The sequence below is a fragment of the Nansenia antarctica genome (genome assembly GCF_963989245.1).
Source record: "Nansenia antarctica genome assembly, chromosome: 4".
In the NCBI taxonomy this organism is placed as follows: Eukaryota; Metazoa; Chordata; class Actinopteri; order Argentiniformes; family Microstomatidae; genus Nansenia; species Nansenia antarctica.
Genome location: NC_137689.1, coordinates 17,958,012 through 17,983,549, shown reverse-complemented (window position 1 = coordinate 17,983,549; position 25,538 = coordinate 17,958,012). Strand labels below are relative to the sequence as shown.

Here is a 25,538-nt window from a genome sequence, read left to right as displayed (position 1 = left end):
CGGAATTATTCTGAGTTTTTAACAACTGGGCCCTGGGCCGTCGGGACCTGTTCAGGAGAACGCAAACTGCAACGTTACAGAACGTTCGGATAAAAAATATAATGTTCTAGCCATAGGGCCTATACAATAATATGTATGTTTACCTAAGCTAGGGTTCGGTTATGCAGAGCATGTTGCAGCCCGGCTATAAATAAAGATATGGCATTCAAAAAGGTTTCACAATGATTGAGGCCTACGCGAAATAAGAAATAATACCTTTTTGACGCCTCTGACTCTTGACCTTTATGGCGTGTGCTTCTGATGTGCTTGTATTGAGCGTCTAAACCACGTGTAAAATACACATGACAATGATACACATGTGTATGATAATTGGTTCTCAATTGACTTATCTGGTTAAATAAAGGTTAAATAATAAATAAATAAAAATATGACAACATCATCAGCCACTAGACTAATAAATGTCAGTCTTGCCACATCAGTGATCAGTGCATTAGCCTCATGAAACATAAAAGCACATGAAACATTCTGGTTTCACAGACCAATGCCAGTTAATTGAAATCAGGGGTCTGTTCAGGAGAACGTTAAAAGGTTCAGCTAGAAATACGCTGCCAAGAACCAAGGAGACCGAGGAAATCCGCAACGCTCGGAACGTTTCGCATCCCTGAACACACCCCTGTGATGACAGGGAGGCGGGACTAGACGCGACTAGCCAATCCAGGAAGTCCTTATCCAAAGGTTTGAGGTGAAAATCGAAATGGATTAGGAGGAATTGGGATGGATAACTAGCTTAATGTTGTAGCTACTGGTGGTAGTGTGGCGAACAGCGCTATGCCATATTCTTGCAAAAATATATCGAAGAAGAAGAAGATACGTATCAAATATAACGTGCGTTGCACGTGGATATGGGCTGGAATATCATCAAATCGTAATAATATAGCTCTCCAATAAGCTAAATAAACAAGTTGCCAGGGTGGGTCATTAAGCTAGCTGGCAGTAACCCCGTGTCGTGTACTGGGTCGAAAATCCTCTTCTGGTGTCGCTATATCATAGTCTTATCGACGAAAAATAACCTCGATCCTTGGCTTTATTAACTCAATTGGCTTATCTAAGCTAGCTAATTGCTATATTAATTTGGGGGAAGACAGGCATGCCTTTTTCCTAGTGGGTGAGTCAATCTATCTATCACGTGATTACCTTTTCGTGTCCCCATATACACAGTGGCTGTGTCTTGGTTTATGGGTTTGGTATGCGAGACTACCTTGTGTTTACCGTTAGCTAGCTGCTGCCTACCTTTAGTACCTCCCCCTGCTGTTAGAGCCAGTCTACCAACGCTAGTTAGCTAGCTTAGCTGTCCAACACCAGAGCTACCTGTCAAGATAGGAGGCGGTGGCAGTAGACATCTCTGCCTCCGCTTTAAAGAGAGGAGAGAGAAACACTGCAGTTCATGTTTCGACAAGAAGTCAGTGTACTCTCTTTTATTCCGTCTTCTTGTTCGCACCTTTTCCAATACGAGAAGAGGAATATGTCTAGATATAACATCTACAGTCTACTGGACTGGGTGTACGGCGGCGTGGACCCGAAGTTTGAGGGCAACGGGGGCCCGGAATGTGCCGCCTTCCTGGCGCCCCAACAACGGATGAGCGAGAGTTTTGTGATAGTTTTGATTTCCATCGTGGAGATTTTCGTCGCTCTGAGGAAGATCAACATTTCCAAAGAAGTCAAGGAGATCGCTAAAGACGGGCCCAGGACAAAGGAGGACAGTTTAGGCAAGAACCTGTTGCTGGTTGCGCTGTGTATGACGTTCGGAGTGGAGGTCGGGTTCAAATTCGCCACCAAGACGGTGATCTACCTGCTGAACCCGTGTCATGTTGTGACCATGGTGCAGGTAAGATTACATGCTTCAATGCTTCAATGCTTGAGCAAATGGGCAACGATCGTATCTCACAGCTCCGACACATCATTGCATGTCTTACCATAATATAAGATAACGGACATCCACTACTGATTGCCTCTTATCATATTAAAACGGTCCTGCAGACTTCCAGTGTGGGAGAAAGGCCCATGTCCAATGTTAGGCAGAACCTCCCACGTTTTTACTCATCTCGTGACGTTAGAATTATAAGGTTCTATCTCCGTTTTTGTCAAAATGTAGTTTTGTTCATAATCTGATCCATTAGGTGTTTATTAATGCCTGTGTGGTGTTATTTTTTAAAATGTTGACATTTTTTAGTTAGTAATTCATAAATTACAAAGGTTCCATCTCACAAAACATAATGGAATGTAAAAACTTTGACGCTCAATATCTCTGAACTACCCTAAACGGAGATAGAACCTTATAATTCTAAGCTCACGATATACAGACTTCTTTAATATTTTGGATATCAATTGACTAGGTTATCCCCTAACCCAAATCAAACGAGCAATGGTACCCAGAAAGAGCACGTCCCATGTTACTTTCATTGTATTAGTTATGGAGGAAGTTGTGAGAACAAAACATCCACATTTTGACCACCACAACTTGAGACTAGAAACGGACATCTCTCATCCAATTCAATAACATAAACTGGTGGTGGTTCCATCGGTTGTTGTCCATGAGGAGACTCTATTTGATGTTTGCATTCTATAATTAACTGTGTGGTAAGGAGCCTACTAATTGAATGGCTCATGTCAGCTCAGATTGATCAGAAAAAGGACACTGTGATTGTAATGATGATACTGAAAAACGACATGCATTATTTATCTTGAAGCAAAAATGTGTTGATTGGTGCCCTGTGGCCCAAGGATGACTGAACATGTAACGTGTGGTTGAACCAGTCACCTCAGTAGATGCATCATATCTGTTTTCTCTGTTAAATTTGTTTTTAAATTTTTTTTGTTAGCTCGAGTTCTCCAGTGGTTTCGATGCATTTGTGTGTGTGATAAAAACCCTTTTTAATAATTTGTCACACTTCTAACAATACTGAGCCCAAACATTCATAATCATATGCAATCAGTAGCCTAATACTATTGGATATGTTTTAGGCTTGGCGGTTTTTAACCTGCTTGAACACTTTCCACAAGCAGTGCTGAAAAATGTGCTTCAACTAAATAAACAAACATGGCTAAAAAGACTTTTGTTCCGTTATGAGACTATGTCGGGACAAATTCGACTATGTATGGGAAACACTGCACGTTCAGATAGGGTTAAACCAAAAGTCTCTAGGAGGCACGTTTTCAATACGCTATAGGCCTATTTGTTGTACTCAGGAGGATCCAGAATACTCACTACCCTGGCTGCTGTGGACATAGGCTAGATATGCCTTTGTCTGGTCTGTTTGCGTCAGACTAATATTTAGCTTATCTGATAAATATTGTAATGAGTAGACATAGCCGGAGATTGTATAAACTACAAGGGCTGGAGAGGGCTTTCACTGCTCAGTCCACATAGCCTACTGTATGTCATTCTTGGAACTCTGTGTCACCCTGCCACTGAGAGTTTACCGTCATCGTTATGCCTTTTAGCCCCCTTGCACCATCAGTCTTGTCAGTTTATGGTCAAGGATTATTTGCTAATGTAACAATTACTATTTAGGCTGCAATAAAGGGACATATCATTTCGCTAAGTGTTTAACAATAGATATAACAAATGACAAATGAAGTTAAGGGGATGATGTGCTTCAAGAATGGACAGTCTAGCTGTCAGGAGCTCTGCTGATGAGTGGGAGTGCCAGAGTGGTGTGATGGGTTCAGAAGGAGTTTCAATGTTGCCATGCCCGTACCGTATGAGGGAGGGACCATGCCGGGAAGACCAATGACAAGTGCTTAGCTTTCTCTTCCCTTCTGCAACAGCCTGGGTTGGACAAAGCGGGAGGAGGAAGAGGCTTTGATGTTCCTTGCTGTAGAATGAAACATTCCTTCCTACTACATCCCAGATGTTTTTTTACCACTTAATTAACAAGGAAAAGTGAAGCATCCTGCCAGCAACACCATTTTCAAGAGTGTCCTCATCTGGAGTAATTTGCATCACATTCAAACCATGCAGAGTAATGTACCCCTACTACCCCACACACCATGCAGAGTAATGTACCCCACACACACATGGCAAGCAAGAGTCTAATCAGTAATCACACCACGATATTAGGTCACACTTTACATTAAGTTTCCCGTTTATATGTGCAGTAACTCTCTTGTAATAACATTGCTGTTACATAGTACATTGGTGATTACTTTGTTATTGCATTGTGTAATGTATTTTGGTTGAGCAGTTTGTTTGTGACACCAGTGTTACAGCAGTTTGTTAAATTCCACTTGTGCAATAGGCCTAACACATACTGCACAACTCCACATACTATAGCCTAATTACTCGATTACTATAGCAAGAGTATAATATGATTACCACAGTAATTGCCGTTACTACACAGGTATAATGGCAAGTTGGCAACTTAGTACAAAGTGTTGTTGCTAGATGTCAGTCATAGGAAAGATGCATCTAGTTCACCACTTCCGAAGCCAACTATGGTGTTGGTGTCCCCCCAGTAACAGACCGTTGTGGACTATGGGGTTGGTGTTCCCAGTAACAGACCGCTGTGGACTATGGTGTTGGTGTTCCCAGTAACAGACCGTTAACTTGTGGACTATGGTGTTGGTGTTCCCTGTAACAGACCCCTGTGGACTATGGTGTTGGTGTTCCCAGTAACAGACCGCTGTGGACTACGGTGTTGGTGTTCCCAGTAACAGACCCCTGTGGACTATGGTGTTGGTGTTCCCAGTAACAGACCGCTGTGGACTATGGTGTTGGTGTTCCCAGTAACAGACCCCTGTGGACTGTGGTGTTGGTGTTCCCAGTAACAGACCGTTGTGGACTATGGTGTTGGTGTTCCCAGTAACAGACCCCTGTGGACTATGGTGTTGGTGTTCCCAGTAACAGACCACTGTGGACTATGGTGTTGGTGTTCCCAGTAACAGACCGCTGTGGACTACGGTGTTGGTGTTCCCAGTAACAGACCGGCCTGTTGATCCTGTTAGTTTACCTCCTGAGCGTTGGTCTGTTTGCATTGTATTTTGCATGTCCTGGTTTCCAATTCTTACACTTCCAGTCACTACACTAGAACCGAAGCACACCCTGTGCTTATTTCCTTACCCTCACAGGGCAGGCATTTGTTGTTTTGCCCTGTAATTATCCCACACATCCAACACCCAAGATGACGTTTTCTGGAAAGAGAATTTCAGAGATGTCCCAGCATGTTGGATTGGATTTGAACTGGATTGATCTCCAGAGATTCATTATCCTAGTTCCCCTGGGTTATGAGAATGTGTGCTGCTTAAATTGGTCTCAGGGGGGCTGAGAATAGACCCAGCTGGGGGTTTCATAAGGGCCCAATCCCAATTCCCTTTCCTACCCCTATGGCTCGTTTTGGAGTGCCCCTCGCTTTGGAGCCAAGGCCTCTGAACAGAGCCACAAGGCGTAGTGGTTGAAATTAGGGCTGTCCCAAACGACTATTTTTCTAACGATTAATCTAGCGATTATTTTTATTTTAACGATTAGTCTAACGATTCTTATTTTTACTGTTCGATTAATGTATCACTTAATTTTCCCAAAATAAATGTCAAAAACTTCTCTTATTAACATTTCAGTATTTTATTCAATTATTCTTGTACAAATATATAAATTAGGCTTCTGCACTGCAGGGCAATATTCCACAACAAAAAATATCCTCTCTTTCTTACAGTCCAACATAAAATATAATATTATAAAATATAAAAGTTAACTTCAAATAAAAGGAAAAGTGCAAGTAATGCAGTAGGCAAGTTCAAGTCATTTTCAGGAGGAATACCAAAATAAATACCAACATAAAATCCTCTAATTAGTGCAATTCGAGTGAAATTCTAACCGGAATACCGTAACTATACCTCTCAGTAACAATATAACATTCTCCCCCTCTCTCTGCTCCCCCCCTCTTCTCTCCCCCCGCCTGCCTCCTGGTTATTATTATTATTATAGGTCAGTGTTTCTCAAAGTGTGGGGCGGGCGCTTCGCGAGAGACAGTTAGGAGGTCAACAAGTTACAGTATCTTAGCTGTTCATAATGATGGCATGTCTAACAGGGACACTGACAGGGAAAGGGAAAAGAAAAACGACAGAAAATCACAATACTTGAGTATTGCACCGAATGATCGGCCAGGTTCAGAGGGATAAGCCTTAACCGCGCCATTGATGTACGACTGTGTCGGAGATCTCCGGTTGATAAAAGCTCGCATGATTATACTACTATCTAGTATACTAGTATACATACTATCGCATGTGCGGAGCCCATACTCCACCCACTTTACAGCACAGTCGGAGTTCGGCCATTCCGTGTTCCGTGTGAATGTTCGCCAATGTGAGACGTTAATTTTTTATGACGCGATCAAACAGTGCAAGCAACCCATGCTGTTCTGTAAATGAGACGAGCATTGAGTGATGACTACCTACTGCCAAGTAATATAATTATAGCAAACATGCCGGCAGTTTGGTATCTGTTCTCTGACTCTGAAAGACAAGAGGCACATTCTGATATTATAGACTTCCGGTTTCGTTTTCGCGTCTTCAAAATAAAAGCGCGAGTTAAGCGTTGTTGAAAATCAATGACACGTCGCTCGTAACTGGTCGCAGCCATGTTGTTTATTTGCGACGCACCGACGCACATTACGCAAGTCGACGCATTGACGTAGTCGATTACGTCGACTACGTCGAAGCGTCGTCCCAGCCCTAGTTGAAATCTTTCCCTATGAAAGGGGACAACCCTTCAAGACCCTGAAATGTCATCAGTAGTATCATAGAAAAGCATTGACGCCTTAAAACACGTAACGTTAGATAGATAACATTAGACACGGAGTGCAGATTTATTTTTATGGTGTTCCGAAATCCGATGTGACAGGAACACTGGAGAAACAGCCGCTGTCCACGGCGTTAGTCAGCTACATGATATAGGCCTAACCTATCAATAATATTACATAATAACAACTGCTTAGATTGCGTGTTTTGGTTTAATAAGTGACATAACTATCATGCACAAATCAGCCTAATGTTAGATAGATATCATTACATTAAATATGTCTACCATCATCCGCTGTCAAACGTCACATGTAAGAATTTATTTCTAAATAAAAAGGATTGTACATCTCGGAAATGTGAATCGCTCTCCGATGACATGGTGTAGGCCTATTTCTATGGGGAGGCTGTGCCTGACGCTTCCATACAATCTTCACGTTTGTTGCAGAGGAACAGGGTGACTGTCACCCTGTGACAAACGCGCAGATATGAGTGCTCCGGTGTCTTGCTTTGGTAGTCTAATGGAAGTGCTCAGCTTTTGCTATTATTGTCCTCTACTGCTGAGCACCAAAACCCTCGGATCTTAAACTTGGCTGAAGCGCGCTGGATTGTGGAACCGTGTATTTCTATGTTAAGCAGAGGCACATCACAGGCACATCACATGGGCATAATAGCGATTGTTAAATGTTTTGTTATGCTTGTTATAAAGAAAAGGTCTATAATGCATTGAAATGACACTAGTAGATCATCAGACATGGAAATATGTCATGCACAAATCAGCCTGTAACGTTAGACACCGCAGAGCTGATAGCGATTTTTTTGAATGAATGAATGGACTTTATTGTCATTGCTACAGTACAGGTACCAAACAACGAAATTTAGGAGGGGTGGCTCCCCTGGTGTTAGGAAAGGGGGAAAAAAAACACTTAAAAAAAAAATCACAAGAAGGGAAGGAGCTGGTTTACATAAATAAAGGCTATGTACACAATCCACTGTACTATACTGTACAGATAGACGACTAGGGTTGTCATATTGCACAATAGTATTATTTCACATTTATTTAAAGTGTCGCAGTTTGCAGGCTTGAAATGTACATGTTTGTGTCTCAGCACTACACCTGATTCTTTTCAGTCCAGCAGCTGCCATCAATCCGTCCAGACTGTCCAGGGCCCAGAACTTAGGTCTTTGCTGTGTTCAGGGCCTGGACGGCCCTGTGGTAGAAGCTGTTCTTCAGTCTGTTTGTCCTTGCGGCCAGGGTCCTGAACCGCCTTTTCGAGGGCAGCCTGGTAAAGTGTTCGTACCCAGGGTGGGTCGGGTCCCTGGAGATCTTGGAGGCCTTCCTGAGACAGCGTGTGTTGTACAGCTCTTCCAGAGCTGTTATAAAGAAAAGATCTATAATGCATTGAAATGATATTAAACTAAGATAGTTATCATAATTTTAATTACAGAAAAAGTTATGACTTTTGTGGTTGTCTTCCGCATTGCCTAGAGCGAAATCTTCTGTAGATGATTGGCAATGCATTCTGGGAGGTAGGGTTATGGCTCCGAATCGAACGTGGTCCCGAAAAATCTCCAAACAGAGCCTAAATGTGAACGCGCAAAACAGAGCCGTAGGGGTGAAAACTGAGCCGTAGGGGTGAATTGGGATCGGGCCAAGGACCTATTGCACAACTTTGAACACAACATAGCACAACATACCCTAGCTAGTTCTACTACTACTGCCACCACAGCCCAGCCCAACCCAGTAGAGCACAGGGCTTCTTTACTTGCAGGATGCATGATGGCTTTTGAAATGGTCCCTTGATTCTGTGCATTCAGGAACTTGCCTGGACAAGAAAGAAAGGAAGCATGCACCAGCCTAACTGGCCCTGGCTAGAAACACATAAATAATTATATACCATGGTCCTCTATGTAGATTTTAGCTTTAAAATAGAGCTAAATGGCCATGATAAATCGGTAGCCATCAAGGAATGAGTTCACATGATGACGAACGTTCAATGAAGAGTGCTGTATCAGTCCAAACAAATCATTTTCTAATGTCTGTGTCGGGTAGAACACTGGTCGTTACGTGTTTTTCATTTTTATATTATTATTCTTTTCACGTTTGGTTTTCTTATGAGGATGTGCACGTTTGTTGCTATTAAAACTAGCATTTTCAATGTGGCAAAACTTTATGGTGGGCCTTTAATGTCAGTCTCATTCACACAAGGCAAGCATGTTCCTGTATTGCGATAAAAATTGAATTTCCAAAACCAATGATGGAGCAGAAGAGAAGTAATAGTAAACAGTTCATGACTAGAATGTGTCTGTTGTGCTTGTGAGTGCACTTGAGTCAGTTTTGTGTAAATATTATGTTGGTTTGGCCTTGTGGATGTTTCTCCAGGCAGGTTTGTCATTCTCATTTCCATGGTCTGTCACGCCCAGAGGCCATCTGAACCCTGTTCCCCCGTGCTCCTCCGTGGCAGACAGGAAGAGGCTCTGTCCCTCAGGAAGGACAGCTTCACACTCTCGTCCTGCTGCAGTCAATCTACTGTCCATCCTCTCTGCTCTGAGCGTCTCAGCCACTATTTGGACACAGGAAATGGTTGTCCTGTTGGGTTTTTGAAGTCCTTTTCTATTTTTAAGGGCAGTTTGCTGTTACTTTAAATGCCTTTATAGGTGAAATAGCTCTTAATGGTATCCCTGTCAGTTATCTGTGTTAACATTGTTGGTTTAAAGGTAGATTTGGGGATATGATGTTAGATGAGAGGAGACTAGTATCAACTCTGGCATGCATGGATGCCTTGTTCCGATCCAAACAAAAGAAATAAACATGTGAATACCAAAGCATTTGTAATTGCAACAATTTTCTGGAAGAGGTGGTGCATTATCTGACAGAAGTGCAGGGGTGCCAATATTTTTGTCCATGGCTTGTTTTTGTTTTTTTTACAGATTTTGAAAGTGAAGATTGTAAGCTTTCCAATTATGTGTCATGCAGACCTTTTGACCACACCGTGTCACATTGGTAGTTGGATGTTAAAATGGAACGGCTCTGAAATAAAAAGATGCCCTTTACCATGAGCTTATCTTGGTCTGCTTAGCCTATATCACATGAGAAAGGAGCAGTGGGAGGGAGGGAGAAGGTGCTGATATCATCCCTTACATAACGTCAGATCAGATTCTATTCCACCTTGTCCCACGTGAGATCTTTCCTCCTGCTCCTCTGCCCACTGGCTGTAATTAGGCTGAGCTTTCTTTGGCTTTTAGTAATGGTATGTGAGGACAGATGGTCCTCTTCATCATCTGTGTACCTTTCTTACACTGAAAGAAAATAAATCTCACAGTATCGCTCTCCTCATGTTGGCCTACCTTCACTTGCCCCTCTTGCAATGGCTTCCTCCTCAGTCAATCTGGGAACAGAGATACAAAGCATTGATCCTTCCTGTAATCAGGACGGCTCTGCAGGCCATCCCACAGTCTAGACTCCAGGGTTCAAGGGGGACAGTGCCCCCCTGAAGTACGGTATTGGAAAGAGGAAGAATTTTGTCTTCTTTTTAGCTCTATACTCCCAACAGTTCGGATTTTAAATCAAACAATTACTATGGGGTCAAAGTAGATATTCTCAGCTTGAATTCAATGGGGGGGGGGGTTCTTTCAGATTGCTTTCACTATTTTGAAAGAACACATTTTTAAAAAACATACTCCCCCTATTTCAAGGCTCCCAAAAGTTTTGGAATAAATCATATAATGTTCAAATAAAGCATGATATTCAGCATTTGGTCGACAATCGTTTGCATGCAATAACTCTGTGCAATATCTGCCTGAAGTCATCAAACCATTGACCCCACCAGATGCTGTGTATATTCTCTGGTGGTTCTCTGCCAGGCCTGTACTGCAGCCGTCTTCAGTTGTTTGTTTCAAGGTATTTTAATAATAAAAAGCGCCGTCCAATAAGATTGGAAGCATTTGCTTGTACTTCAGCAGACAAGATGTTTCTGTATTCAAAATGCATTCTGCTGCTGCCATCAACAGTTATGATGGATCATATCCATCAATGGACGAAAGTGAGCCAGTTTCAGCGGCAGCCATACACGCCCAAGCCATAAAAAACCCTGCACCATATACAGGTGCAACTCAAAAAAATGGAATATCGTGCAAAAGTTCATTTATTTCAGTAATTCAACTTAAAGGGTTAAACTTAGATATTATATAGACTCATTACATGCAAAGCGAGATATTTAAAGCCTTTATTTGTTATACATTTGATGATTATGGCTTACAGCTTATGAAAACCCCAAATTAAATATCTCATGAAATCAATAAGAAAAGGATTTTAAATACAGAAATGTCAGCCCTCTGAAAAGTATAATCATGCATATGTACAATGCAATGAGTCTATATAATATTTAAGTTTAACCTTTTAAGTTGAATTACTGAAATGAATGAACTTTTGCACGATATTCAAATTTTTTGAGTTGCACCTGTATGTCACAGATTAGATGGTATGCGGAGGATTTTGGGCAGTTCCTTTTTTCCACACTTTACACTTGCCATCTTTCTGGTTCACTCATGTTCATATCTGTCTCATCTGTCCCCAATACTTTTTTCCATAACTCTGCAGGCTCTTTTGGTACTTTATAGCGAACTGTAATCTGATCATCCGATTTCTGTTGCTAACTAATGGTTTACACCTTGCGCATAGGCCTGTAACAATTCTGAAATAATGGTCTAATAGATAGATAATGCTCTTGAGGACTCCCAACTGTTGTCGTGGATGACGTTATCATCTTGAGTTGTTGTTGTTAAGGTTGATGATTAGCTTTGCCTGAAAGCAAGTGTCTTATCATACTGTTGTTTATGATTGTTATTTAAGATATTCCCCATTTAGGCTGATTGTCACTTAAGATAAGAATCAGACGTTGCACTGTAGATGAGTGATAACAGCTTGGATTCATGCAAGTTTATCACACACCTTCACTTGCGGGCATACACACAAACATTAAGCACCCATGACAATGGATGTGTGAAACATTTTGCCTGTACAGAGACCCATGAATACACAGCTTTCTGATGATTACAACAATGCCATCTAACACCATGATTTTCATCCAATAGCCTTTGCTCCTCAGCTGCCTTCCATGTTACCTGGCTTTATAATTGAATATGAAATCACATATTTTTGTTGTCTTCCTCCACAGATCGTCCTACTGGCCTGTCCGCCATGTAAAACAGCCATGGTCATCTTTAGGTGAGTGCATTCTACATACTGCCACTGCCACCACCCTAATCAGATCCCTCCACACTGACACAACTCACATCGACCCACCCTCACCCAAAGTCCCAGGCTATGGCAGCGATGTGAGAACACGCTGGAGCCGGTGACAATCATATGAGGCATTATTTCAACTAACTGTCAAATTGCTTCTTAGAATAAACCACCACACTGTCAACACCTCTGTGCTCCTAATGACTCCCTCCCTGGGCTCACTGGTAGACTTGGTAAGGGACTCTTTTTTTGTGAGGAAGTGCGTGTTTTGAAGATAGGGTAACGGTTAGGTGTTTACTACATCCTATTGGACTAGGCATGGGAATTGATAAGATGTTATTGATACAGATTCCATTATCGATTCCCGATACATTTTCTGTGTGGGGAAAAAAAGTAGGCCTACACAGGTTTTCAGCATCAACGCAGCTGTTTTATTATCTCGAGTCTCTCAACACAGTGTATATCATCTGAACATAACATTTTAACTTAAAAAAAATAAAAAATAGCCTAATGAAAAAAATAAAAAATAGCCTAATGGAAAATAAATTAAATGTTCTGTAATTATAGCTTGGCACTACATCATCGACCTATAGGTATAGCGATAGTAACTGCGGGTAATAAGTCAGAGATGAAGAGTTCAGAGTGGAAAGCAGACGTAAATAAAGAGCTAACACTGCTAGCATAAAGGTACAAACCTTACGAAGTCTTATTTGTTCTACACACTAAGAAACATTACATGGTCCTTTTCTTAAAAGGATATAACTTTGAAAATAAATGTGAGCTATATGAAATACGGGCAGCTGGCTGTAGCTGCTGAGCTGGGAATGGATGAAATGGGAGAATATTTGTACAGCATTCATTTTCATTTAGGGTTTCTAAGTCAAAGAAAACATCTGCTAAGCCTGCCTGCGTGGAGCTAATGTATTAGCACAGCATATTTACCCTCAGTGACGGATGTGTTGCTCGCTTGGGAAGCAGTGGCACTCGTACGTAGCGTGTTAAAAACATGGCATTCCTGTCATTTTAGCCCATGTTGCGTCAAAAGATGTTTTAGCATATTGTTGAAATTATAATTGTACAGATGTTACAAGTAGCAAGACGTTATCATGAGGCTATCGGCGCATGCGCAAAACATGCCGGCATCGATAGGAGAATCGATAACCTTGGATATTATTATTATTATTATTATTATTTTTTTTTTCAGATTTTATCCCTTTTTTCACCCAATTTGGTAGCCAATTGAACCCAACCTAGCATCCAATTATCCCCTGCCTATTGCGAAGGATCCGCCGCACGACCCCGTGGCCGGCAGTCCCAGAAGAGGCCGCCAGGCAGACTAGCTGACTGGCTCCTCGAGCCCAGCACCTGTTATTCCGGCACCCCGGGGGCGCTGTTGCGCGACGGATCCTTGTCCGGAAATACTCCTATACCGCCCTCGGGAGCGGCCGCCCAATATGCCGCTCCCCGTGTGTGCCCCAGCCATATCCGGATCTGGCGAGCTGGGATTTGAACCCAGTCCCCGGTGGGCAGCATGCACTAGTGGCCAGTGCTTAGACCGCTACACCACCGCGGGGCCAACCTTGGATATTATTGATACCGATGCATAAACATTTGTTACCGATTCTCAACTGGAACCGGTTCTCGATTCCCATCCCTATATTGAACCCATTCTTCATAGAGCTGTACTCGATTGCATTAGTGATTGGGAAATGGATCCAATTAGATTGACTGGAGACTGACCTCTTGGCTCCATATAAATGTTAAATAGATTAGAGTGTAAATCTCTTTAGATTGATGTACACTCACATGTAGGTCAGAGAGAGGGAGGTAATGGAAAGCTGAGATGTCACTGCCACTTTTCTGACCTGCAGGGCAAATGCACTTTCACTGTCCCTGTCCTTTCTACTTTCCAGAGACTGTAGCCGAGTCCCACCCCCAACACACACACACACACACACACACACACACACACACACACACACACACACACACACACACACACACACACACACTTTTACCAGAAATCTTGGTTTGAGTTTTTGGCTGTTCTCATTGGTGTCACACTTTTTGCAGGGTTACAATTGAAGAAAACTAGAAATGTTTTTGTACCTTGTTTTCCACAAACAAATATGTTCTCTATCATAGCCTTTATCAATCAGGGATCTTGAGACACTCCTGCTCTTAAACACGTGGTAAGACATGGGAAAGCTTTTTCTTGCTTTGCTCGTGGTTCTTTATGGAGCAACATTGAATCTGGCCACATTATGAAGCCAGTGCTGAATGTCACATCTAGGAGACGATGGCCATGCACAGCTGAAGGCAGCCCTTCACTACAGTGTTTCCCATTTGTGTTCGATCCCTGTGGATGAGAGCAAGGCGGGGTGGGGGGTTACACCTCTGTGCTAATCTCTCTGGGCCCAGATTATTCCTTTGAGATGAGGTAGGACACACCGCAGTGGAGAATTCCCCATGGGAGAGAAGGATACCGCTGTGAGACAAGATCAACACTCAGTCATGCGGAGTCAGGCATGCCCCCCACAGGGAACCTGTGTACAACAGGCTCCTCAGTGTCCCACACTATCCATGCACTACAAGTCTTGTAGTGCCATGCACGTCTATTGTATTCAGTTGTTCTGCATTGTGTGTCACAGGACAGGACTGGCCTATGCCTCCTGGTGTCTTATCCATACTCAAATGTCAGCTGCTGTTATCTGAGCAGTTACCTTACCCCAGTCTGTGGGGAAATACAAGGGGAAGCCAAAACACTGTAAGAGGAGATGTTTGTCTGACAGCAGCCTTTGGCAACACAAGCTTCAGTATTGATTTAACGACTGTCTATATGGGCTGGACTATATGGTGTAATCACTCTTGTTGCAAATAGAGGTTAGTAATGAGGATGTTGGATATTTACAACATTACACATTTTGAGGAACTTCTCGGAACCTCTCCCTGCCCGCCAGATTAGGAACCCACATTTGCACGGCATTGGTTTCAAGTATCATGCTCCGACTGAGCGATATGGCATATGTTAACCATGTGGTTTAACTGTTGATAGTTACGTTCTGAAATCACATAAATTAACATTCTTGTTAGATGCATTGCAAAAAGACATCTCAATCGTTTATTTGAACACACACACACAGAGGAGGCTCATTTGAATTAGGCCTGTGTGTGTACTGACTTTGGACAGAGACATGGGAAAGGAAACTTTGACTGAACTTCATGGCAAACCTATTGGAAAAATAAAGTAAAGCAGATCCCATGTTGTGGTGTGATCCCCATTGCGGGGGAAGGGGGGGGGGTGCGGGGGTGGAATTATTACGTAACTAATTTAGTCTGTTTACAAACTAAATAACTGGTTATGATAATCAAACCACGTTCCCTGAGAGCTAACACGTGGCTACAGGGATGGATTGACTTCCAAAGGTCAGACTGAAGATGATCTGCATTAGTGATCCTATTATGATTTGTTTTTCTGTTCTGTCTGTCAATTAAATCTGTTAAGCGTCCTTGGGTCTGAGAAAGGCGCTATATAAATCTAAGATATTATTATTATTATTATTATTATTATCATTATCATTATCATTATCCTATAATCACATAATCAGAAGTACAGTATTATGTTCACTCAGATTTAGGGGTGGGCCTTATAGGTGAAATATCAAGTAGTATAGTTGTCATTGTTGTATTGTGTTGTACTGTATTATTTGTTGTATTATATTGTGTCACGCCTATATTGTGTTATTGTATTGTTTTATTATATTATTATATACTATTGTGTTATATTATACAGTATTTTGACTGAAATTGTATACCTCGTGCCATTCTATTACAGTTATTATAACTGACTTAACTTATTTTCAAATGTATTATTATTGTTATTATTATTATTATTATTTCTTTTTGTATTATTATTATTAGATACTTCCCCGGCACACTCCTCTCTTCACACACCAACTTAAGATTCCCGCTCAGACTTTTATATCAACACACATATCACCGTAACTTCTTTTTTATTGTCTGTATTTCTGTTTTATATATATTATATTGTATATCCTAACCCTATTATGTCAATCTTGTTTGTCTTCCATGTCACGCATTTTCACTAATAAGGGGGGGGGGGGGGGGGGGGGGGAAGGCTACTCGACAATATGACATATAATTATATGAAAAACTGAATTTCACCCAATGGATCCCAATATGCTTTGTATTTTATTGAGTGAACACACACACTTAAATGTGCACTTGTTGTGCCTTTAGCCTTAGCCTTGCACTGTGACGGGGCTCAGTGGCGCGGCTGCTAGCTGAATGCACCAGTGCTAAGCACTCTGTCGTTGTGTTTTCTCTCTGCCCACAGGCTTCAGGTCCACATGTTGAACGGTGCTTTGCTGGCTCTTGTCTTTCCTGTGGTCAACACCAGACTGGTAGGTAACCCATAGTATTGAATGTAAATTGCACTTTTGCACCATATTTATAATATGACACTAAATAACAGTGTTATTTGTTTGAGGGAGCCCTGCATTCTCCCTCAGCTAGACTCTCATTCCAGCATATCATTAAATATGATTTTTCATATGCTGCAAATATTGTGTGGTCATTTGCATGTGGATCGCCTCCAAATGCACATCTTGTCCTGCGTTATGACATGGTGAGAATAGCACATGTGTTTGACTATATGAGGAAGCGGTTAGAACACCTCAAGGGTTAGTTGTTTGTTCATCACAAGACTGTAGGACAATGTCGTTTGTGCAAAGAACCAACACAGCTATGATGTCATCCCTTTCTCAAGGACTTCATGTACTGTTCTGTAACGAAATGGAATTGTTCCTGGATGGCAACTCTGCATCCTGTGTAGCTTCTTAGCGAAGATAAAGTTGAAAGTTGATTCTGAAGTGAGTTAAACATGAGGATAGATAAGATGTATTGGCCTCCAGTACATGCAGTAATGTAACATGACACTGTTAAAGCAGGGCTCCTATAACAGTAGCTTTACTTGGCTGCTGCTGATAAAATAGCTGTGACACTGCCCTGCCACAACCCCCCCCCCCCCCCCCTTCCCTCTTTCTTCATGTCCTAGGGTCTTTTTCAAGAGATCTTTTCTTTTTTTTCTATTCCTACTCTGGAATGTCTCTTTTGCTACAGATCACATCTTATAGTCCATTGGTGTTTGGACACTTAGACAAATACTATACTCCAGCTAAGTGGATTTGAAGGTCATATACACATGCATAGTGTAGTATAACAACATTCTAAAGGTAAGAATGTGGTTCCATATCCCACATAGTGTGTGTGTGTGTGTGTGTGTGTGTGTGTGTGTGTGTGTGTGTGTGTTGGGGGGGGGGGGGGGGGGGGGGGGGTGTATATGCACCGATTGATCGGCCAGCAATTGGCATAGCCGATATTGGCAGACATTTGCACAATCTGTGATCCTGATTACTTTAAAATGAGCCATTATTCAGACTGATTATTGATTGTAACCTGGCATGTTAATGTGATGAGGAATCTTTTCTTAATTTGTAATAATAACCCACTTACCACTCTACGCCAAAACAAAACAAGGGCTTCCTTAGTTCTTATTTGTTTTATAGAAATACATAATACAAGTTATTCCATCACTTAGTTGTTTGATTTAAATTTGTGTTCATCAAAAGCAAAACAAATTTATAAAAATCCCAGGGTACAAATAGGTAAATAACTAACAAATAAACGGTATTGTCCGATTGTGTTATGAATCATCTGTAACCCGTGTCGGCCCAGGATGTTCACACGGGTGCCTCCCTACTAATCACGTATCAGGTGTCGGGCAGGTAGAGATGGGTCTTGGCCAGGGTTTAACCAAGGGGAGGTGACAGGAGACTAAGGCCCAATCCCATTTCTTATTTTTACCCCTACCCTTTGTTTTGGAGTGCCACTCGCTCACCTCATCAAAAGTGGAACATAATCACATGACTCATCTCATGTTTCTCACTTCTTCTCTTGTTAGTTGACATTGGATATTGACTCCCCGGTCACGGTCAAACTGGCGGCTGTGGCGCAGGAGGTAGAGCCGGCGTCTAATGACCACAAGGGTGGCAGATCGGCAGTTCGAGCCCCGGCTTGCCACATGTCGAAGTGTCCTTGGGCAAGACACTTAACCCCAAATTGCTCCCAATGAGCGGGCCGGCGTCTTGCATGGTAGATTACCACCATTGGTGTGTGAATGTGTGTGGGTGTGGGTGAATGAGGCCGTTGTCAAGCGCTTTGGAATAAGGCGCTATATAAGTCAGTCCATTTACCATTTACATCTTGCTCATTTACATTTATTACATTTAGCAGACGCTTTTATCCAAAGCACTTACATTTGTCACATTTATATTTATATTACACTTACATTTGTGTAAAGTAAGTGAATCAGCTATACATCAGTCAGTTACAATGCTATAAGAAGGATTTTTTTTTTGTTTAGTTTAGTTTTTTAATTATTATTATTATTAACAGTAGAGGAACTGTACAGAGGGGTAGTGGGGGGTGAAGAGGTCTTTAGGAGGGACAGTCAAGATGTAGCCTGAAGAGATGGGTGTTCAGTCAGCGGCGGAAGATGGGTAGTGACTCTGCTCACACAGATACTCCTGTTGGAGGCACACCACTTCTGTGGAAAGTCTCTCTTATAACTGTACGTCAGGAGACCGAGAGGAAGGAGGGCTCATGCACACACACGCACATACGTCATCATAGAGTTCTCTCACACACACACACACGCACATACGTCATCATAGAGTTCTCTCACACACACACACACGCACATACGTCATCATAGAGTTCTCACACACACACACACACACACACACACACACACACACACGCACATACATCATCATAGAGTTCTCACACACACACACACACACGCACATACGTCATCATAAGCCGCTTTTCCACTACGGTGCTGACCTGGTGCTGACCCGGGTCAGCCCGCTTCGTTCCCCTTTTCCATTCGTCGTTCCAGGTCGGTTCGGTCCTAGGTCAGCTCGCTTCTTTAGCTCCACATCGAGAGCAGGGTCTAAAATTTCATATCCGGGTCTCTTTGCCAGGCTGCGTGTGACGTGTGACGCTGCACACCGTTGATTGGTCAATGGAAATCGTCATCCCATGTCCCATCCCATAGATTTCTTCACTAACCGCCATCTTGAAATACCACATTCACTATAATAATAGCTTATTAATAAAGATTCGGAAAATTATGCTGACCATCGTATTATCTTAGTTTAATGTCATTTCAATGAATCATATAACTTTTATTTACAAGCACAACACAAAAATCGCTATTATGCACCGTGTTTGTCCGTGAATAACACCGGCTGTGGAGGTGGTACAAACACAATACTCCTTTGCTAACTTCACCATCTGTCTACGGTCATTTTGAGCCCTTAACCACCGCGCTGACACCCCGAGAAGTTATGCTTTTAACCGTAAACTCGATGAACCAGGAGTTCGCCGTTCACTCATGAGTCAAATGCCGGTTTTAACAGGGAATTCGCTCCGCGCTGTGTCCACGGTGATAGGAGTGGAGGATCGACTCCATTCAAAAACGTTTGAATTCCCTGGCTTCTCCTCTTTCCGGACACGTTTGAATTGTTATCCTAACCCCCGGTAAACCGAAGTTATTAACCCGCAAACGGCACCGTGTTTGTCTGTGAATAACACCGGCTGTGTCATGAGTCAAATGCCGGTAGATTCGCGTCTTGTCGGCGTTTCCCGATGATGATACTACAGTTCATAAAGCAGACGAGTGAAGGCAGTGGTTTTAAGGGTTCAAAAAACATGACTTTATTATGTGTACATATTTTCCTCTCTCTCTTTCTCTTTCTCTCCAAAAAAATCACGGCTGTTGCTGTGTACACCCGGAAGCTTTTTGCCAGGCTGCGTGTGACGCGTAACTCCGCCTACGATCGTCTACTCCTCCTACTAGTCCGGGTCGGTTTGTGTATAATGGAAAACCAGAACAGATCAAAGTGACCCGACCTGACCTCGAACTGATCTAACCCTGCACTAACGCGGGCTGCTGATGGAAAAGCACCAATAGAGTTCTCTCACACACACACGCACATACGTCATCATAGAGTTCTCACACACACACACACACACACACACACGCACATACATCATCATAGAGTTCTCACACACACACACACGCACATACATCATCATAGAGTTCTCACACACACACACACACACACGCACATACATCATCATAGAGTTCTCACACACACACACACACACACGCACATACGTCGTCATAGAGTTATCAAGGTCAATCACATTGTAGTCACAGATCTTATGGCTGATAATGATCCTCTCAGCCATATCATTGCCTAAACAGGTGAACACACATGCATGAAAGGCCTGTTACTCCCTGCAGGATTATAAGATCGCAATCAGGTTTTATTGTTACGTCACATTACACAAGTGTAAGAGAGGAAGATTCTGAGGCTTCGGTTCCTGACATTGCAGCACAAGACAATAAGGCAATAGGCATAATTCAAGATGATCATCATTTAAAAAGTGAAAAATACTCATATACTATAATCATACTGTATATCAAACTATCCCATATACTCTATCAAACCATCAGACTATTTTCTTTTAGTCCTGTTCACTTGGCAAGAGGCATAAAACAACTTGGAGCAACCGCTGGGTGTTGGCAAGTTCACGAATGGGCAGGATCAGGCCTACTGTGATTCTTATTCAGTTGGTGTCCTGGATCCTGAATGGGAGGGAGTTACAGACTTTCCACAAGTAGGTTAGTCTGTGCTGTGCACTTAAAAAAATGGGCAATTACACCTTTTTGACCGTCAAACAAAAGAGACGGTTATTGTTGAGAATGTAACAGTACACACGCCCTATTCCAACAATGCTGTCAATTGTGTTGAATGTAAAGGATGGGGAATTCAACAGTAGTAAAGACAAAGGCTACTTATGTAAGCTTCATGATGTGTGTGTTGCCCTTGTTCGGTACGCTTGAGTCCCCTTGACCTGCTCCGAGTCTGTGGCCACCAATTCCTACCTCTCCTACTGCCTGGCAACCAGTTGAATGGTCATCTTTTATTGTGTGAGCCTAGTGACAACAGCATGCGATTGCTCTTGGGAACCCCTTACCCTGCTGCCCCTCTCACACACATGTGGCACTGCACTCTCCACAGTCTTGGATGTGCTACAATGAGATACTTTTCAATGAAATCTGTATAGCCGATCACCTGGGGCCCCACAGTGTTTTACCTTTCTTGTTATTTTAATTGCTTCCTTAACATATACGTTAATGAACCAAATCAAATGTGTGGATAGGCATTGGTTGATTTGTTTTCATGGTTCTGAAACGTTCATGGCCTGTTGACTTGTTTCATGCTGTGGTGAGTATAGGCTCATTTGCAGCTCTGTGGGTGTGGGTTGTTCACCATGTTAAGTAGAGTAGTACGCTGGCTGGCTGGTTTCCTGTGCTTTACTACAGAGCTTCTCCCTTCCTCTGCAGCTCCAACCACAGGCTGGCACACACACCATTTTACTGCCAAGGCCAGCCATTTTAAGACGTTGTTGTTTTACTCACCAATGTCAGTCATCCAGTGTTTTTATGTTTTTTTTTTTCTCTCTTTCCCTCTCTCTCTCTCTCTCTCTCTCTCTCTCTCTCTCTCTCTCTCTCTCTCTCTCTCTCTCTCTCTCTTTCCCTCTCTCTCTCTCTCTCTCTCTCTCTCTCTTTCCCTCTCTCTCTCTCTCTCTCTCTCTCTCTCGCTCTCTCTCTCTCTCTCTCTCTGTCTCTCTCTCTCTCCTCTCTCTCTGTCTCTCTCTCTCTCTCTCTCTGTCTCTCTCTCTCTCTCGCTCTCTCTCTCTCTCTCTCTTTCCCTCTCTCTCTCTCTCTCTCTCTCTCTCTCTCTCTCTCTCTCTCTCTCTCTCTCTCTCTCTCTCTCTCTCTCTCTCTCTCTCTCTCTCTCTCTCTCTCTCTCTCTCTGTCTCTCTCTCTCTCGCTCTCTCTCTCTCTCTCTCTCTCTCTCTCTGTCTCTCTCTCTCTCTCTCTCTCTCTCTCTCTCTCTCTCTCTGTCCTGTTCTTCTTTGGTGTTCTGAAAGTTAAGAAAGAAAAACCCCCATCCCTTTTACTATGAAACAAAACACTATTTATTGCCCTTTTGAGTGGTGTAATAATTATGCCTCACATTGTTTTAAATGACAATTTCCTTGGCAAATCGATGTTAAAAGTGGAACATTGGTACAGTTAATGTAGCTTTATATTTTGTAGCAATATATTTCCAAAGCAAAGACCCACATGGTGTATGTATTATCTTCCCATGCATGTATTTTTCCTAATCTCTCTTCTTTTTGACGGTCTTTGTAGCTCCCGTTTGAGAAGGAGATCTACTACATCCAGCACTCCATGCTGTACCTGGTGCCTGTCTACCTCGTCAGAAAGGGAGGTAGGTGTTGCCTTTCTGTTTTATGTGGTCCCTGCTCTTAGATTCACCTCTGGATAGATAGCTTAGCTTTGCTTAGCTTAACCAATCAAATCTCTCCCTCTTGTTGTGAGAATGTTTTAGAGAGTGAGGCAGAACCCTGGGGAAAACAATGATAGACTGCCACCTAGTGTAAAATGTTGTTCTTGCAACCAATGTTGTCTTTCAATGTCTTTCTCTTGACAACGTGTTCTAACCCTATCTTAAATCTTCTCATGTATTGGTTGTAACAGTTTGTTCCGGTACGTTGCTGTTTTTGTTTTAGTGGTGGACAATAGTTGATGCTTGGATGTCTATCAAAGTGCACCCCCTAACACATATCAAATGTACCAGATAACATTGTCATTGTCAACCAAACAGAAAGGGTAAAGTAAAACAAAACAAAAACACATCATTGCTGCAGTGTTTCTGCTTTGTCAGTATGACTGAAACATCTGTAACTGATGGGACACTGCCGATTACACAGTGGAATTTTCTGAGTCACTGCCCTGAATCCCCCAAAGCAGGTCTCTGCACCAGGAAACTCCCTCCTGCCTTTGCTCTCAGCTCCATTGGTTGATGTGGAATGACAGCATAACAAAGAAGAGAGCTCAACGTAATAGCAAAGCTCCTGATGGCTCCGTGATAATAGTCTCTGTGTATCTGGGTGTCTAGTGTAGTGGGTCTCTGTGTATTGTGAGGGCAGAGTGGTACAGTAGTCTACTGCACTCTTGGGTGGGTGGGTCTGACTGAGGGAACAATGAATGGAGTGTTTGTTCTCTGCTCTCTGCCCACCCTCCCTCCCGCCCACCCTCCCTTCCTCCCTCCCTCCCTCCCTCCCTCCCTCCCTCCCTCCCTCCCTCCCTCCCTCCCTGCTCCTGACTCTCTGCTGCTAGCTGTCTCTGTCCTCTGACTTAATTGACTCTGTCTGGACCAGAACACAGTGGTGGAGAGATGGCTTCTAAACACATGGCCATGTTTAAAATGCATCCACTGTTAGAAAGGGAGAGATGCTTAAGGCCTAAGAGAAAGGGGAGGAGGGGATCCGGAGAGTTTGGGCGTGGGGAAGGCCTAAAGGGCTGCAAATCCTGCCGTTTCCTATTGCAACTCGGTGGAACCTGTTTTTCTTTTTTCAACGTGGCTGGAGGGCAGGTTAGAGCACAGTAGTGAATCACCGTTGAAAGCCATCTGCAGTCTATGATATTCATGTAAGGGGAAGGGCACCACTAGTCATTCAGCTCCCGTCTGATGGAAGTCATCCTTCATTGTATGGTCAGTTCTACATTGTCTGTCCCCAATGTTCACATCATTTCAATGACTGTAAGCTGATAATGGCTGCCTTGCTGTTCCCCTGTGCAGGTGTGTACAAGCCCGAGCCCCTGGGGGACATGTGGTGGGCTGTCCTCTCCACTGGCATCCTGTTCCTCTATCACTTCCTCTTCCTGCAGGGTCTGGGCCTGGTAAGACACAGAGCCCTCTGCTGGTCACACAGCATAACTCCTCTCCACTTAGCTCAATGTTAGAGGAGAGGGGCGGTGGCAGAGACACATGGTACATAGGGGTGTGATACTAGTAATGCACAGGATCCAGATGTCAGAGTCAGATACAAGACAGTGCCTGACAGACGTGGGAGACAGATACGGCCGTGTACAGCACACAGACATTGAAGTCAAACAACTGTGTAGATTTTTGACAAAGGAGCTGGGTGCTTGACATAAGAGCGTGACTAATGATCTTGACACGGCTGATTTCTCTTCTCTGACACTCCCTGATGCTATTAATAAAACACCAAATGAGGTATATATTATGTTATTACCAAATGAGGTATATATTATATTATTACCAAATGAGGTATATATTATATTATTACCAAATGAGGTATATATTATATTATTACCAAATGAGGTATATATTATATTATTACCAAATGAGGTATATATTATATTATTACCAAATGAGGTATATATTATATTATACAACAGTTAGTTCCGACCAAGTAATTTGATTGGACAAGAGGCATTCCATGAGTGCTGATATACAGTATAACAGCACTGGGACTTTACAGTAAATATATGTATCACTCCGCCGCACAGATGTTCTACTAAATGACCGTTAATTAGACTACATTGTTTGTGTTCAGGTTACTAGGCAACAGTCCATTTGAAGTTCAGTTGCGGAACTATTTTTTGTTTATTTTTATGATTAAATAAACAAACAAATCATAATCTGTTGTCGCTTATTACTGTTAACTAGGTATATATTATATTATTACCAAATGAGGTATATATTATATTATATTATTACCAAATGAGGTATATATTATATTATTACCAAATGAGGTATATATTATATTATATTATTACCAAATGAGGTATATATTATATTATTACCAAATAAGGTATATATTATATTATTACCTAAATGGGGTCTCAGTTGTTTGTTCTCCAGCCAGTCTCTTACTTTCCTCTCCTCTACGCTCCCTCTACCCAGGTGACGGAGGTCAATCTCAACAACATGCTGTGCCCCGCGGTGTCTGACCCGTTTTACGGACCCTGGTACCGGGTTTGGGCCACAGGTCACCAGACCCTGCTGACGCTGGTGCATGGGAAGGCTTTGACCCTCCTCGCCCACCACACCGGCCCCACCTGCCGGTACCTGCTGGACACCGCCCGACTGCGCAGCAAGAAGGTCGACTGAAAGTCCACACAGACACACACACACAGACGTAGCCTTTCACATCAAACGCCTGTTCTTATGTTGGGAATTTTGTATCAATATTTTTAATGCATCTTGCACCACTTACCATAATTATTTTTACTGTAAAAAGGAAAAAGCATTTCAGGGTCAATGAAACAATGTGTCATCCTTCTAGTGTTATTGCTGGCTTGGATACATACATGCATGCACACAATGAGAAGACTGCTGATGTTAGTAGTAGTAGTTGTGTGGCTGGCCAGGGGGTATTCCATCAATGATGCTAAAGGAAAATCCAGGCAAGTCTCGTGAGACTTGATAAATGATCAAAAATAAGCCTGGATTTTCCTTTAGCGACG

The 25,538-nt window shown here is 42.6% G+C and overlaps 1 protein-coding gene across 2 annotated transcripts; it reads left to right on the top strand.

The window, feature by feature from the left end:
* Positions 1-1,507: 1,507 nt before the first annotated feature.
* tmem164 (transmembrane protein 164) lies at positions 1,508-25,182 on the top strand (the record flags this gene model as incomplete). Of its 2 annotated transcripts, XM_080530248.1 has the most annotated exons (6): positions 1,508-1,885; positions 11,967-12,016; positions 16,392-16,458; positions 22,392-22,470; positions 23,845-23,945; positions 24,976-25,182. In XM_080530248.1, the coding sequence occupies 6 exons, from the start codon at positions 1,523-1,525 to the stop codon at positions 25,180-25,182; spliced, it is 867 nt and encodes a 288-aa protein (XP_080386374.1). The 2 variants fall into 2 exon arrangements, with proteins under 2 accessions (XP_080386374.1, XP_080386375.1); XM_080530249.1 differs by lacking the exons at positions 11,967-12,016; positions 16,392-16,458 and having other exon boundaries at positions 1,523-1,885.
* Positions 25,183-25,538: the final 356 nt, after the last annotated feature.